The following is a 17,387-nucleotide window of genomic DNA, read 5'->3' as shown; positions in this document are numbered from 1 at the left end:
TCAGATAATGTGGAGGAGAAGGCAAAGGAAAGAGTGGCTCTACTTGTGCCTGGGCAAAATGTTTTTCTGTTTCCACATTTTATTGTAACATTACCAGGCATGGAGCTACTAGGGTGACTTGGGCTGGTTGTGATGACATAGAGTATCTTTGATGACCGGGCTGCATTGATGCTGAGATTTGCTTGTTCATTTATCTTCTCTGAAAGGCTCTGATTCACTGGAATCTTGTTTTGATGCACGTTGTCCTTCACAGCTGAAAACACAAGAGTACGATTACAATAACGATTTCTTAACAGCTGTAACGACTTTACTTTGCGCTTGTGAACGGGCATGTGCTGCGCTCCAGTTTACTTACAGAACTCAAATAATCAAAGTATGTCTGATGCAAGAACAAGCCTGTACTTGACCAAGCTGGGGTTCTCAGAATTTTTCTGGAAGGTAATTGTTCACCATAACAGCAGGTACAACTCAAGGAATAAAATGTTTTCTCCTGATGACTTTCAATCTGAGTGGAACAGACTGTTGGAAAGAGCCAAGATGAACCAAGATGCAGATGGGCTCCTGGGTTTTTTTGTTTTGTTTCAGCTTTGTCATTTTCCAATCTGTTTTGACAGGCAGGTATGTATAGGATTGAATTTTTGAAATTTTTAATTCTGCTATTTACGACAGTTGACTAGAATGTTCCAAATTTAGAGAAATTTTAATGAAGCTTTTACCCACTGAGCAGTGGCAACAAGACAGATGAAACACCTGTAAACACAAGAGTTAAAATATTTGCCCTTTTTCTGCCACTTCAGACAACTCTGTGAATTAAATGCTTTAATGGCTCACTGAAAAGTAGAAACAGTAACATTAGCCTCTTACCTCTGTATCTGATAGCAAATCCCTGGGCTTGATTGACTTCATCTGAGAAAAAGTACAAAATGACAAAATCCAAAGAGATGTTAAAGGTGTGGGGAGGCCGGTTCTTGCCATTAAAACGGGCTAGAACATGATAGGTATAGCCGTCCAGCAATTCCACCATATCTGTGGCATCTTTGATTTCAAAAAGGGCAAAGCTGAAGTGGATTTGAGATGCTCCTGGAACTTGTATGGTCCAGTAACAGACTTTGCCTGTGCCGTATGTGTCAGGAAAATCTGGGGAATAGATCACAGCTGTGGCAGAAGTGTAATTCCCTCCACAGGCACCAATAAGGGCTGTGAAAAGAGAACAAGAAAAATGGAAGTGAGGGGAAGAGATTATATGTTCATTATGCACAGCTTCAGCACTCTGTAGATTCTAATACCCAAACGTGACCGGAAGGTGCAGCCTTGCTACCCCGGCAGGGTGCACCAGCTCTCACACCAGTATTCCTCACCTCCCACAGCACCGGGGGCATGGCTACCATATTGCATTTGTTGGGGACACATTCATTCTGTCTCATTACTCTGAGACCTACGTATCAATACTGAACACTGCAACTCTCCTTTCTGTTTGTATGCAAGCACGTACCCCTCCCCGCATCCTTGCAGGCACAGGACAAAAGCTACATCACTGATTCCAGGACTTGGATTTGATCCCTGCCGGGCAGGCAGGTGAATTAGTGACTGTAAGTCCCACTGCTGAATTCCTGAAATCCCTTCACAACATTGCCAAACTGAAAAACCAAATCCTCACAGCGCAGCTGAGGTGGAAGGCACCCCGGGATATTGCGCAGCCCAACCCCTCTGCTCCAAGCAGGAGACATTGTCTAGTTGTGTCTTCAGCCTCCACAACCTCTCCAGGCAACCTGTTTCAGTGTCACCCTCACCATAAAATACCTTCTTCCTTAGGTTTACATGGATTTTCCTGCATTTCCATTTGTGCCTGTTGCCTCTTGTCTGTTCACGAGGTGACAATGAGGAGAGTCTGGCTTCCTCCTCACACCCTCCCATCAGTTATTTATACAACATGAAAAGATCCCCCCTGAGCCTCCTTTTCTCAAGGCTGAACAACCCAGGATCTCTCAGCCTCCCCCTGTATGAGTGACGCTGTAATCCCTTGATCACCTCTGGGGCCACTGATACGAGCTTTTTAAGCATCCTGTCTTTTGATCTTGTCCAGTTAATGTTTGACCTTACCTTTTGGTAAGTCACTTGAAAAAGATCCTGTTACAAAGTCGAAAGAAAATCTTTCAGGTTTCTTGCTACCTTTTATACTCAAAACAAGCACATGCCCAGGAAATCCTTATATTCCTTGACACCTACCCAGATTCCCAGTGCAAACTTATTTACCAATGAATCCAGAGAGAAACTCAAATGCCAGTCAACTGACTTGATGCATATATATATATATGATCTATATGTACACATATGTAATTTAAAAAATGTATTGTATACAGGTATATATGCATGTATATGTCTTTATATCTATCTATATCCCCTATATACACAGTATTATATATGTATTACACAATAACTTCTTTAACGACAAAACTGTTTGGATCAGAGTTACTGCTCCCTCATATCATAGGCTGAAGGACTGAAGAATCGAAGTAGAATTATTTTCTCTGAAAGCTTAATTAAAGACCTGTAACAGAAGCCTGTGAGAATGGAAATAAAGGAAGCTAAGTGTTTCGAAGCGTCTCAGTTTTCACAGGCCTCTGAGAAAGGGCTTTAATAAATACAAATTAAAAGGGAGCTGGGGGAACAAGAACAAGAAGTAGCATATGTCTGCCAGAAAAATCACGTGAAAGCATTTCTCTCTTTCTTTGGAGGAAGGCCTGATCATGGCCTGAGCAAACCTCACACTTCAGTGCCATGCTATGAAAGACCTTACAGAGGAACTGAAAGGATATGAAAGAACAGAAAGAATGTGACAGACCACACAGAGGTACTAAGGTCCACAGAGGGGTTTGTGTTTGGCTCCAGGCGAACCAGAGCCGCTGATTGAACGGAATAGATAGAATTGTTTCAATAGATTGCCTTGATAGAACTGAAACTCGTCACAGATATCAAACCTCCTCTTTGCAAATGGCTCACAGGTATTGTTACATTTGGCCGTGCTGTTTGTAATTACCGAGTCACATGATGTTCTTCAAACTGGCAATATTAACTAAGAATGCCAATGACTAGTGCTCCGCAGATGCCTAACAAAAGTACAGCATCGCCCCATATGGAATGGGAATGCTTTCCCTCTCTCATTTCCTTCTAGCGCTGGCAGAGTTCCGTGTTGTGGGCCTGAGTGTTATAGCTTTAGCCCACGACAGCAGCACTCAAAACACATCAGCTTAATGGAGGGGGTGTGTGTGCACGGGGATCGGGTGAAGGTTCTGGCCATATGACATAATCTGGAAAAAAGGAACAAGATGAGCAGGTGTTGCTCATCAGCAGAAGAGTTACTAGGATGGCAGTTACTAGAATGACTTCTCTTACCTGGCCATAGCTGTTTACCACAAAAGACAGTGCAGGCCCTCAGGGTAACATCGTGCTGAGCCCTCGGTCATTCCAGAAAAGGAAAGCTACGAGGGAGCCTTTACCCATCATGGATTTGGGAGACCAAGAGCAAGAGGAAACAGCGGATGCTGCAGTGTGACGCTATGTGTTATCTCAGCGTTGGAAAGCAACGTGCAACTCTGGTGCTTCTTTTCGTATCTTGGGGAGAATCTGGGAGTGAGCAGAGTGACTAATTCCTGTCTCAGCTGAAATGTCTTTCTGTCTCATGAGCTGGGAACCACAGTTTTAAGAGTAAGGAGAAGGGAAGTTTGGTTGAATGTTCAGAAAGTGGAGAACGATGCCACTTTGAGTTCCAGAAAGTTTATAACTTGACTTAAAAGGTAGCTTCTACATCAGAGGCAGCTGAGATCTGAGAAGCAACAATGTATCAGTGCCTACTGTGAACTTTCCCAGTACTCCCAGCTATACTGGGAGCCTGTACTGCAGCCAGAGAACTGGGTTCTCACAGCTTCAATCTCTGAAGTTACGCAGCTGGCACTGGTAGGCACACTGGACAGAAGAGCAGAAAGCAGGATTTCTCTGTGTAAGAAGTTATGAAATAATCAATGGTCATAATAGCAACCTCATTCTACTACGCTGCTTTGTGATGCATTAACTGGGTTATAGCGAGTCTTGTCTGGTTTAATTAAAAAAACCAAGATGGTGTAGACTGAAATTTTATTTGAGGTGCCTCATCTAATCACATATCTACTCTCTGGTAAGGTCAGTTCTGAAGGCGTCTTTCTGTGACATGCTGTCTGTGATGGCCAAGTCAGTGGGGAAGTAAAAGACAATCCTCGGAGCATGAGTCAGTTGCCTGAGCAGGCATCATTTCTCGGAAGAGCTATTTCACATCATTAGTGGATGTGAATTTTACGCAGAAATGGAAAGCAGCTTGATTTTATACAGAATTTAGGTGTTTTGCTGTTTCGTGTGCAACAGTTCACATTGCATTTAAACCCTTTTCCCTAATTTGTTGAACATTTGAGGCCCCTCCTTTGGGAAAAACTGAGCCTGTTTCAATACTTACTGTCAAAAAGAATGACTCTGCCATCCCCACCGCAAGGCTGAGTATGGTCTCCAAAGCAAACACTGTTGCATTCCGTACTGGCTGCCTCCCCATATCTCCAGTAGTCAGGATTATTTCCACAGAAACAAGCATAACCTGATTCCATGCCTGCAAACTTTGACAACAAAGATGCATAAGGAAAGGAGGGATAATATTTAAACAAGTGACAGCAGGAGGTTTTATGAATAAGAAAGCTGGCAGCAGAATATGTGTGTTTTGGAGAAGTGTGATTAGTCAGAGGTCACAGGGCCCACCACAAACTATTTTTGTTTGAGCTGTCAGGATGCTACTTAAGACTAGCGAGAAAGATGGGATGGAGGGCCATCAGGGCGCCTAGCACTCATAGCTGTGGCAAGCAAGCATACTGTCTCCTGGCATCCCCGCATTAGTAATTAGTCGTTTGTCCCGATTGCTCTGCTCTCTAGCAGAGAGAAGGCTAGCTGCCCCGGAGCACGAGTGAGACCTTAGAACTCCTAAAGGAAAATAAAACAGGGGCGGGGGGCAGAAATACAAGAGTGTGCTATAGGCATATTGCCATCGTCTGTCCTTGAAAACGTTTTGTAAATGTACATCAAAGAAATCACCTTAAACTGTTGACTTCGGCAGGAACTGATGCATGTTTGGATAGTAAGTTTATTGGAGGTCTCGCTGGTGCCAGTCAAAGGTGGTGGCTCCCCGTGGTCCTTGTAACAGCCCAGATTCCCCGGCACTGGCAGGAGTAACAGACAAGAGTCACTCTAAAGGTGTGCCCGAGACACCCAGGACACAGACCACTTCACGCACCACCTGGTTCCTAAGCAGCTCTCTATGTGCTCTTGCCTTGATTTCGCAGCATGGGAGATGTTACTCTATGCTAGATCCTTGTCAATAATTTTCCAAACATGCCCAGGGATAAATGACAGGTTGTGAAATCGTAACTTCTTAGCAATATACCTGCAATACCCTGTAGTTGGTTTCTGTAAGCTGCAGTAACACAGACAAGATAAATACTTGGTTCATTTCTCCTGATAGAGACAATGAAAAAAAAAAAAAAAAAAGGCATTAACTGGGTTCAGAGGTTTTGTGGCCTTTTTTTGACTATGATTGTACATATTCTAACCATGTTAATTAAACAATGTGATTTCCGTCTGACCTTCAAACCATTCTGGAAGTTTTCTAAACAAGACATTTGAGGAAAGGAACTGGAACTCTTTCAGGATGATGTGTGGAAAGTTTTATGGGAGGGACTATATACTTACATAGGGGAATTTCCTAATACTTAAAACTTAAAATTCCAATATGAATTCAAAGTATCGTATTTTATGGTACGTACAAAAAGATTCAAAATGAGCAATATTACTGTTGTAAAGGAACACCTATTTATACTGTATTAATATAATGTTTCAAGGCGCCTTGGTCACTGTGGGAGGTCAGAAAAAGTTTTCCCCCTTCAGTGCATAATTTGTCCTCTGTTTTTGTTTTGGTTTGGTTTTGCACTTTTCATCAAAGCACTGGAATTTACCCATGACTACTAGAAAGAGGATGTGGGGTACAATACAGTGCTGTGGAATGGCATAAAATTATCCCTCGCCTACTTGTCATATCTGCTCACATACTTGGAATTAAATCTATTACCAGCTCTTGTGGTCAGATGATTTTTCTCCCCGTGCCAGGCTGACAATGATTATTTTTTTGCCCACCTAACCTCCACAGCTCTGGGTTCTGGAAGGGCCATTTCTGGGATTTCTTATACATGTCCATGTGCAGCAGCCATTGAAATAATGCCCTGATTTCAGAACTTGTTTGTCTAATTCTAACAAAGATGGTCTCATCCCTATTCTTCTGGAATATTAGATACGGAGCTTGTAAACTGATGTCAGCTCACCGTTAAATCTATCATCCTGACACCTGGAAGAGTCAACAGGTCTGTCTGAGAACCAGCTCCCAGGCTACGTTGCCCATGGCAGCCTCCTTACTTTGAAGAACGAGGTTAACCCATCTGTTAGCGACCAGCAAATATACTAGTGTGTACATGATTATACTCTTAAGGATGATCACAGTATTATAAAGAAGAATTAATGAAGTTGGGAAGATAATTCAAGTATGTATATTTCTTTAATGTTGCTTGAAATTCTCTTCATAAAATACTTTGGTTTTCTAAGAATCATACAATTTCAATTATAAACGCTTGCACGGAGTTATGGCTTTGATGTGCCCTGCAGCAACCTGAATATAAGTACTGAGATGTCAAGTTGCAGCCTGATTTAGCATACCTCTGGAAATCCCCATCCGCAGCCGCACCTGGCGCAGCGCAGCTGAGCACAGAACTCGCAGGGAGCTCGGCTTTTTGCACAGCGCATGAAGGATTTCACTGCCCTGAAAAAGCTTCCTAGTTAACCAGCTTAGCTCATTTTCCTCGGAGAGCTGGGATTTCCTAAAAACATATATTTTATAATTTTTTTTTTAAAAAAGTAGCTTTATTGGTGAGACACTTCAGCCTTGTCTCCAGAGGATTATACTTCAATATGTTCCATGCTAAGAAACCAGACCGAGTAATGTGAAAATTTCTTACATTTTGTAACTAAATCAGGCATACCATTCGGGTAAATCCTAAAGCTAATTAGTCTCCTTGGTGTCCCAGCAGTATTTTAACTTTCTTGTATCTAGCAAACAAAATTAGTGTCATGCGATTGGGAATAAGCAGGGGAAGCATTGATATAGCCCAACAGCGCACAGTAATTTCCATGCCAGTGCCCAGGATACCAAATCAACAAACTACACGAGCCCAGGGATATACGCTCAGCTAAAAGCACTTTAGTAGTTCCACATCGAATATATGATTAAATATTCTTCTGAACTGGGACAACACAGACAAAAAAATGACTCCCCTGTATGCACATACGATTTTGATACACCGGTTCTTCCTACGGCTACTGACGGGCTGGCTCTGAGCCCGGGGCACCACCGAGTGGCTACTGCAGCGTAACCAGAGGACGTAGTATAAGCTTAACAGCAGAGAGGAGAGTTGGAGAAGCTCTAAGTGGCAAACGCTGTTCTGCTATCAGATCCACAGCGGTCACTAATTACTGCCTCTTCAACACCACTTTTAGTGTATTAGAGCAATACACTCCTCATTCACACCATATTAAACCGAATCAGGATGCATGCATAGGGAGCCACTGACCATGTCCCCAAGCCAAGACAGTACGTTCACGCGTGCAGAGCAGCTCTGCAAAAAGGCCCCGGAGGTCCCGACAGACAGAGCTGGATGTGAGGCAGGAGCTGGATGTGAGGCAGGAGCTGGATGTGCAGCAAAGGCGCCCGCAGGTCTGCACTAAGCTGGGCACAGCAAGACAGCAAGGGGAGTGATGGTTCCAGCCCGTCCCTGTCAGGACCACATCAAGACTCCTACGTCCAGCTTTGGGGCCCCCAGAACAAGACACTGACTGACGGGGGCGAGTTCAGCAGAGCGCCAAGATGCCCAGAGGGCTGGAGCCCCCCAGCCCCTGGGGAGAAGCGGCCGAGGGCTGGGGCTCGCTCAGCCTGCAGCAGACGAGGCATCAGGGCTCCCCCGAGCAGCGCTGCAATAGCCGCATGGAGCCCAGCACCGCATGGAGCCCAGCACCGCATGGAGCCAGCACCGCATGGAGCCCGGCACCGCATGGAGCCAGCACCGCATGGAGCCCAGCACCGCATGGAGCCAGCACCGCATGGAGCCCAGCACCGCATGGAGCCAGCACCGCATGGAGCCAGCACCGCATGGAGCCCGGCACCGCATGGAGCCAGCACCGCATGGAGCCAGCACCGCATGGAGCCCGGCACCGCATGGAGCCCAGCACCGCATGGAGCCCAGCACCGCATGGAGCCAGCACCGCATGGAGCCCAGCACCGCATGGAGCCCGGCACCGCATGGAGCCCAGCACCGCATGGAGCCAGCACCGCATGGAGCCCAGCACCGCATGGAGCCAGCACCGCATGGAGCCCGGCACCGCATGGAGCCCAGCACCGCATGGAGCCAGCACCGCATGGAGCCCAGCACCGCATGGAGCCAGCACCGCATGGAGCCAGCACCGCATGGAGCCCAGCACCGCATGGAGCCAGCGCCCTCACGGCCACGCGCCCTGGGCAAGAGGCGAGGGGCTCGGGCTGGAACACGCCATGCTCTGGTGGGATACAAGGAACATCCTTCCACCGCGCGGGCAGCCAGCGGGGAGCGGGGGCCCAGTGAGGAACGCGCTGTGTCCCTGGGGCCGGAGAAACCTGGTCGGCAAACGGCGCAATGGGGGCTGATCCCGGAGGTGGCCCTGCCTCGTGCAGGGGGCTGGGCGGGATGGTGGCCTGAGGTCCCTTCCGACACAGGGTATCCTACAACCCTGTGTGCATGTATAAAACTATATATATATCTGTACATATATATATATGAAGCAATGAACAAACAAAAGTATTCCCTAGACCGGCAGTGACTGTTTAGTTACTCTGACCTTTAACAATTTCCAACATAATCTTTTGCCCTAATTTGCTCTTAATGCTCAGCCTACTACAGAAGCACTGCGGAAATGAGGCAGTAGATGTTCTGCAGTTACTGTTCGTGCTCATCAGTGATGTCTTACTGTTACAGTCTTCCATTTGTATCTATTTGTTCTCCTGTGCTTATAAGGTCACCTCTTTTGGGCAAGCATGCTATTTTTAAGCAGCATCTGACATGATGAGGTCCTGGCAAACACCAGAGTTTCTGCATATTACATGTTAAGGAACATGTATTAAAACACGGAATTCATCCTTTTAAGCTCAAAACCACATGCCAGCTAAGCTCACTGAGGCTTCAAGAGCCTCCTAGCTTTTTGCAATGGTAGCATGCACCATCTCAAATTGCACAAGCTACTCTCTTTGTTCTTGCGTTAAAATGCAGACAGGTCAGTCTTTGCAAGAGATTGATACAGCTCTGTATGACTTACCTTGCTCTGCCATTTAACACTTCATCAATACTTCAGTCAAAATTTTTACATGACCTACATGCACACAGGAAATATGATAGCAGTAATGAAATCTGTTTATGGTAAAAGACTCACGCGGGCCAGAAACACGGAGATGCAATTACGTGGGACAGCAAGCCTTACTTTCTTTCACCTTCTGGGAGCGTAAGTTGTTATTTCCTTTGAATTTCAATCTAACCGCATTAACAAAGAGCCCAAAAAAGTCAGGAATAGCTGCAACATTGCAAACAAACCGCCTAAAGCATTCAGTTATGAACTCTCCGTGTGAGATGCACATGTTCTCTCAGGACTCAGTGCTGCCTTGCCTTCTATTTTGTTTGTGTCCACTCCAGCCTGCTTAGCAGACAAGCCACCAAGAGAAGAGGAAGAAAAGGAAGGACTAAGCTCCGACCAGCGTAGCTACCACTGTCTTCTGTGATTATGCCCACCCATGCTCATCTAACACTGCTGAACTCTGTATAGCATGTTTACACATGCAGAGTGCCAGAACACATTTCTGAATGAAACATTCAGTGTTACATATAAATATTAGTGATCAAGACACATGATATAATCATGTGAAATCATCATAATGAAAAATTCTTAACTGTAGGTTCTTAATTATTGTTACAGTGCATCGTTGCATGCAAATCTCTCCAGGCAATCAAGACAGTTCACGCTGTTGGCATTGTAGTGATATTATGTGGGTATAGTTTATAGGTAAATTATGCTCCAGATACTTGTCTTTTCTAGTAGTAAATATAATTATGGAAAAGAAGCTTATATAAAACGATTTTTTTACTTCTCGAAAAACTTCAAATAGGATATTTTTACACAATTGCTTTTGTGTTCCATCACAAAACTTGGTTTTGTATTATGCACTTCACAAGTTGGTTTTGATAGTCCTATGATTTAGCATCATGCTTACTGCAAACAGAAAATCTGGTAAAGAATAAAAGGTTTTTTCACTTACACAGCTTCATAAACCATGAGGTTTGTATTAAGACTTGGATGGGCTTGCAATGTACAGTTTGTTCTAAATTGCTGCAATTCCTTTTTCTAGTATCCAGTTTCAGTGCAATGCTTGAAGCAGCTGCTACTGGTCAAAAGGACATTTTGTAAATGTAAGTCTGGATTATCTGTGCAAGTAAGTGTCCAAGCTTAAATCTTCTGCTCCCCACCACAGAGAAAATGAGTGAGGCTGGTTTTAAAAGGATCCTTTGTGTAGAACAAATGGAGTGGAGAGAATTTGCCTTCCAGCTTTTTTACTGGTGCCATATCCAGAGAATTTGTTAACATCTGTGGTCTTTAAAGAAAATGCAAAATCTTTCATTTTAGACCAAGATAAATTTCTTAATTAGGAGGGTCATGTTTCCTAAATAGGACCTGGTATATTAGAAAAATAAGAGTAAGATGTCCTCTGAACAGTAAGTATCGGCATGCCGAATGATTTTTGTGTTCTTTAAATTAGACTCCTTAATCTGTATGTAAGTCTACGTAAAAGTCACCCTACTTAAGGCCACACTTAATGTGTTTGTTTGCCTAGTTTGAAGATGTGAATCACTTGCTCACATTCATAAAAAAGGAAAACTGTGGACAAAGTAAAAAACCACTTTAGATCTATTTTTCTTTGTTTGCTTTTCTAAGCTTCAAGTAAGAAAGGTACTTCTTCCCATTGGAAGTATGCTGCATAAGGACAACTGCTCTGATGCTTAACAGTATGCACAATAAGTTACCCTTAAGAAACAGAGAGTACTTGCACAGAAGTTAGGAAAGCAATTAAAGGCATTAATGATTATACTTCATAAAAGATGTAGTTAGGGTTGCTTGTTAACATGCAAAGCTGGAATATCTTTTTGATATTTAGGAATATTTTAAAGAATGTAATTCTTGGGAGCACTCAGGAACAAAAATTGTTGGGACATACTGGCACCTATCATGACAAAACCTCCATGTTTTGGATAAGGTAAATAATACAAAACATTAGAAGTATTAAATGCTGGAAGGAAGCTTCAGGTGAATAGCTTGTGAGTTATCGGTTAAGAAAAAAATCGAACAAAGTCCAGTTTGTGGTTTCACAGCAATGCCAAATATATGTACCTGCAAGGAACAGAATTCTTGCCCATATACCAAAGAAACAGCCACCTTTCCCCTATGTCCTCTCACACCGTATTTCTTCCAAGCATTTCTGTGTATGATGTGTTGTACATATTAAACTAATGGCATCTATTTTCCAAGCTAACTGAAATGACTGTCACATAGGTATCTTGTAAAAAAAAAAATATCTCCCATTCATTTTTTTCCTCTAGATTTTAATAAATGAATGACATATTTCTACGGATTGAAAAAACTAGCAGTACTTCCTAAGTTTTGAGTGATTCTCTGTCTGGTATTATTCATAAATAATGTAATTGAGTATTCTGAGATGAGATGAAAAGGATAGCAATGGAGGAATGATTCAGTAAGCTTGTCATTAACTCTAGAGACCCATTTAGAATATTGCTTAGTCTGCAAATGAAAATAAGCTGATTGGCCTTTTACTAGTTTCTGTTTGAAAATCACTACCCACTGTTGTATAACTGCCAACCTCTGTTCAACAGAGATGCAGGACTAAAAATATTGCATGGTGCTCTTACTTCGGCAGGATGGAATCTCACAGTATTTCCAATATATTCCATCCTCATGCTCTGCAATGTAGCACCATGGGCTGACATCTCCATCAGGGTTCCTGAAAGAGAAAAACAGAGAGTGAGCAAAAATCATCAAATGTTTTCAAAAACCACATAAAAGTAAATCTTACTAAGCTTCAGCGTCATCACTGTTTCTGCTCTAACACCTATTGGATATTTAACCCGCTGGACTTACATACCAAGAAAAATGCAAAAGTAGTCAGGAGGTTCAGATAACTTGGGTTATTACAGTACACAGCAAGCATAAAATGTTAGTAATGTCTAAACCATAACTTTTTTCTTTGAGACTAAAAGGTGCAGAGCTATTTCTGGACAGTACTGAGAGAGAGGAAGATTTTCAGCCCCACATCCTGCCTGCAGGTTCCTTCAGACTCCTAAACTTGATTTTTGCCTTGGAACAGAATTTACCTGATAAAGTCTGAGAAAGACTGAGGTTTTTTCTTCCCCTTCAGTAAAGATGAACAAATCTGTTCCAGCGAATCTGATATATTGATGGACAGGATAATTCTTTATGTGTCTGTGATTATTCTTTGCTGTTATGTAGCATCATTACAAATGCATACTTAATTAGTCGTTAGGTTATTTAAAGTTTTTTCTATGTACACTTTGAAAAACTATTCACATTGAAAAGATCAATTTAAGAGAATAAATTGGTTTTTTGGACAGTCAGGTTGAAATACAACCTTTTCTTGTAACTAGGGCCGAACGCAATCTTCTCATCACATACGTGGGCATGAATTCTATTAATGAGACTCCCTATACTGAAGTGTCACTTCACCTGCACATTGTCATTTGGGCATATTAACAACTCTTCGTGGGAGATCCAATTTTAGAACTGCTGGGGATGTTTTTTGGTCAAATAACAGAACACTGAAGACAACTGTTGAGTTGAGTTCAATTTAGCTGATTAAAATGCTGCTAGTTAGGCTTTCAAACAGACTAGTAAATGTAGTGGACAAGGAAAGCCTGAGAGCAGTGTGCTAGGAATTTAGGTGTAACAGCAAAGCTTCCACTGGCTAAAGAAAGTAGAAGACTAAAATCACGTACTCGCAATAACACAATTTTCCTTGTTGTCAGAGTTACAGGAAAGTTTGTGTTTACACCTGCACAACTGTAACTGGATCATGGTAATGGCACTCCACATATAAACACCTTAAAATACAAGGAAACTGCAGAGGAATGTCATTAATGTCTTTAGGAATCTTTGCCTTGAACCTCAAAAGTGCATACAGTTAGAAAACAATTGAGTGTCTTTCAAAGTTTCCAAAAACTTCAGTCTGTCCAATTTTGTTATGGCTGAAATGAGGTTTAGTGGAACATTATGAAGCCTTTCCATCTTAACAGGGTGTCTTGCAGTAAACAAAATATTCCAAGTAAGGACCACCCATGGAGAGATAACATGCTTCTGATTAATGCTTTAAGTGTAAAATTAGATTATTCAAATGATGTCCCTGAAATTCAGCCTCAAAGCAATGCATTATGCCTTAAAAAAGCCTGGTGAGATATGTGTTGTCTCAGAGAAGGGAAGATCAACTTGTCCCTTGTCACCAAGCAAGTGAATGTCAGAGAAAGATCTAAAACAGCAGGATCTTCACTCACAAGGCATCGGCAAGATTTGTGTGCTAAAGATACCCTCTGACACTCTCAAAACAGAGACTTTTGGAAAGAGACTTAAAACAGTTTTTTCAAGAGAATGTGAAGTTAAAAAACATCCGTTAGTTAGCCCCATCATTCCATGCACCTGTGAGAATATTCCTGGGCCAAATGATACAGCACAAGGAAGGGAACAGCTACCCTTCCAGTCAAACTCCATCTCAAAGAGGATGATCTAGCACCTAGCAGACTGAGGTTAAAAGACTGTATTTGGTAACTGAGTTATTTCTCAGGCTTACATACCAGATTATAAGCTTTTGCTCCTTGTAACACCAAATTCTCATTTGCTAAGCAAAGTGAGACTCTAGCAAGGATTACTTGAATACATGGACAAACATTCAGATTTTTTATGCACATTTTTGCATAGCTTGCACATGTCTTGCTTTCTACTAACCTAAGCATTAGCCAGACTTGACTGACAAAAGACCCTGTAGATACACTCTATCTAGGATACTGCCCTGCAGCAACAAGCAAAATTACATTCTTGATTCTGCTGCTTGCATCAGAGATAATTCTGTGGCCACTGGCCTTTTTATAGCTCTGTATTAGTATGCGTACTGAGAGATACAGCTCTCCACGTGTCACAAAAATTGTTATGCATTTGGTGTTGTTGGGCTGAGGGAGGCTGTGAAATTGGTGTGAAATGTTTTCGATGGGAAGACAGTCCTTCCAGTGCTCACATGCTGATCTGATACTAGACAGCTTGGTGGGCTTCTTTGGTTTCCAGGTCATTTTCTAAAGAGAATGCCCAACTTCTATGGAGTTTCTCTTGTAGGTGCCTTTTTCTTTGCCCCTGTAAGACGCTGAACTGATTCAAAAGACAGTCAATTCAGAACTTGGCAATAACTCTTGCTCCTTCTATGGCTAAAGAGTCCACTGCTGCAACACACTGAACAGTGTTATTTTGAAGCAGTGCTGCAGCCACTGGAAAAGATCCCAAATAAGTCTTATTCTTCTCTGTCCTTCACCAATGTTCTTCACCAAAAAATATCCTCCTGAGCCACCAGATACTCTGGAAATGCCACTGATTCCTTTCATCAATGTTCTCATCCATCTGCTGCATGCCACAAGACCTCTATTCTGTGCTTTCTTACTTATTCTCCATTAACTGGCTGGTTCTGGCCTATTTTCTTGAATGTCTATTTCTGATTAAATATGGAAAAGTTCTGGGATCAAGAACCAGGACCCTACGTTCACAACACACAATTGTGCTGAACCCCTGCGTGTTAATTTTGCCTCATTTACCCTGATTTATACTGCTTACAGTGAAGTGATTTCAACACGAAGGTGGCAAGTGTATAGGCTCTACCCTAGAAAGCCTGTAACCTGCTAAGTAAAAGCATCTCCCAGGAGAGCTGAGGTGTGGTTTGAACCTTCTCACAAAGGAGACATTAGAGCTTTTCTTGCTATGCCCCAGGGAATTCAATTCTTAATTTCTTGGTTCAAACATCTCTATCCCCATTACCCAGTGAGGAAGAGACACCACTCAACTTTACATATCCTAGATGTGCTGATGATTATCGCTGTTTAAGGAATGTATCTATCGGGTTATTCCCTACTTGTTACCATAGCAAGTACAGACGGGCATGCAAACCTTGCTGGTCAGCCCTGCCAAGGCAGAAGGGCACGTAACCTCCAATGCACAGCATCAGGAGCTTAAACGTTGGTGGCTGAAAAGAGCCTGCAGAGCCTAAACATGTCTGAACTTAGCTTCTTATTTGGCTCCTAAACTCTGAAGTTCTTATTGAAACTTCATGCTGAGTTCTATCCATAGTTATGGGGGGCTACTCTGGAAGGCAGGGAAGCGAAAGTGGATCTGCCATGGTATAACCACTGACAGTCGAGCTTCTGAATTCAGGTAACATCTCTAAGTCACTGAACTCGTGCTCACTCAGTTTTTAGTGACTGTAACTTTCATTGGCACAAAATTCGGAACCATGGCGTATAAAAGAACCAGACTTGTGGGTGAGGATAAAACCCATAACATTTCAGAGACTCCTACAGACATTCACTATGCTTCTGTACTTCTGACTTGGATTTTTATTATTATTATTATTTATTTATTTTATATATATAAATAAATATAAATAAATATAAATATTTTTATATAAATACATATAATAATTATTATTATTATCTCAACCTTTTCATTTAAGTAATCTCTAATCTTTCTCTGTCACACCAAATTAAGGATTGGATATATGATAAGAACTTTGAGTGAGAGCTGGGTTGCAAAAGCTATTCTCCCAACGGTGCTTGCAGACCCTATCAGGGTACTGATTACAGAATAAAACAAAACCTGTTCGATATCCAGGCCTCTGACATTCTTTGCTGTATGTCAGGAAGTTTCCTAATTTTGTGTCAACTGTTTATAAAGTAACACTGGCTATACAGGCAACGTTCGTAGCAATGAGATATGTCTTACCTGCAGTAGTTATGCTCTCCAAGCCCTCCCTCCCCATTGGGATATTTCAGAGTATTATAAGGATGCTCAAAGGTCTCATTCCAAAAAAGACAAGGTTTCCCTGCATATTGGGAGGTCTGGTTCTGAGTGCCTCGATAGTCAGCCCCATTTGCTGTGTAACATTCTGGGAAGAAATGGAAATGGAAAAAGAGAAAGAATGTATGTAGGTTTAGTGTTCGGTTGCTCTTCCCTCACCCTCCAGCCCATCCCCAAGAGACCACGTTTCCTTTCACTAACATCTTTCCTGCACTGCTTAGGCAACAGAAGTTAACTGTCTGGGATTTGTTTTCTCTCAGAGTCAAGTCTCTATTGAAGAGATTATGAATTCAGTACTTTACTGAACAATGTATAAGACAGTTAGGTCTAAAGAGTGGTTAATACAATTAACATGCATTTTCTGAATAAGCTCACTGATTTTTTTATTGTTTCACTCATTAAGATGAATCTGCAACTTGTTATTTCCCAAAAATGAAATTAGATTATGTTATCAGTCTGCCACTTATCAGCACACCACTAGAATCTCATGCCAGTTTAACTAAAGTTGTGAATATCTGTACTTTATAAAAATGACAGAATTTGTGGACCTTGCAAACATTTACATCCTGATTTAGAAAAGTTTTTAGGCAGTTTTTTCCTCTGGTCTGAACTGCCTTAGAAAGGGACTTTCTTCGGTAAAGTATAATCATGATGCTGTGATTTGCTACTAAAGCATTTATACTTTCAGATTAAAACTTACAAGTCGGTATTCTCTGGCTTACTCATATATTCTCTCGTTTATATTCATTTTCCTAGCTTCCTAATACTCAGCAAGTTAGAAATCAAAGCAGAGAGCGATTTCTCTAGTCATTAAATACAGTATCCCCTTCTCAGCTAACTACAGATCTCATGCTGCCTGGCTTTGCTGTGTCTTATTAAATAAATGACATCTTCCGATCAAATAAATATTCATATACATGAACGATTTTACCTTTATTAAAAATGCAAAACATTTTTGATTGAATTATGCACTGTGAGGGTGACAGAGCACAGGAACAGTCTGCCCAGAGCGGTTGAGAATCTCTGTCCTTGGAGATATTCAAAAGCCTTCCAGGCATGGTCCTGGGCAA

General features: G+C 42.2%; 1 protein-coding gene across 1 annotated transcript in view; it reads right to left on the bottom strand.

Annotated features, from left to right (window-relative positions):
- Positions 1–17,387, bottom strand: part of KREMEN1 (kringle containing transmembrane protein 1) — a 64,842-nt gene that overhangs the window by 6,853 nt on the left and 40,602 nt on the right. Inside the window, exons 18-23 of the mRNA XM_080390524.1 lie at positions 16,243–16,405; positions 12,111–12,202; positions 5,107–5,231; positions 4,484–4,637; positions 865–1,197; positions 95–253 (exon numbers count right to left, since the gene is read on the bottom strand). Coding sequence (XP_080246650.1) covers positions 95–253; positions 865–1,197; positions 4,484–4,637; positions 5,107–5,231; positions 12,111–12,202; positions 16,243–16,405 — 1,026 coding nt within the window. The remainder of the gene's footprint in view (positions 1–94; positions 254–864; positions 1,198–4,483; positions 4,638–5,106; positions 5,232–12,110; positions 12,203–16,242; positions 16,406–17,387) is intronic.

Source organism: Falco punctatus (assembly GCF_963210335.1).
Source record: "Falco punctatus genome assembly, chromosome: 1".
Lineage (NCBI taxonomy): Eukaryota > Metazoa > Chordata > Aves > Falconiformes > Falconidae > Falco > Falco punctatus.
This window is presented reverse-complemented; position numbering and strand designations above follow the sequence as displayed.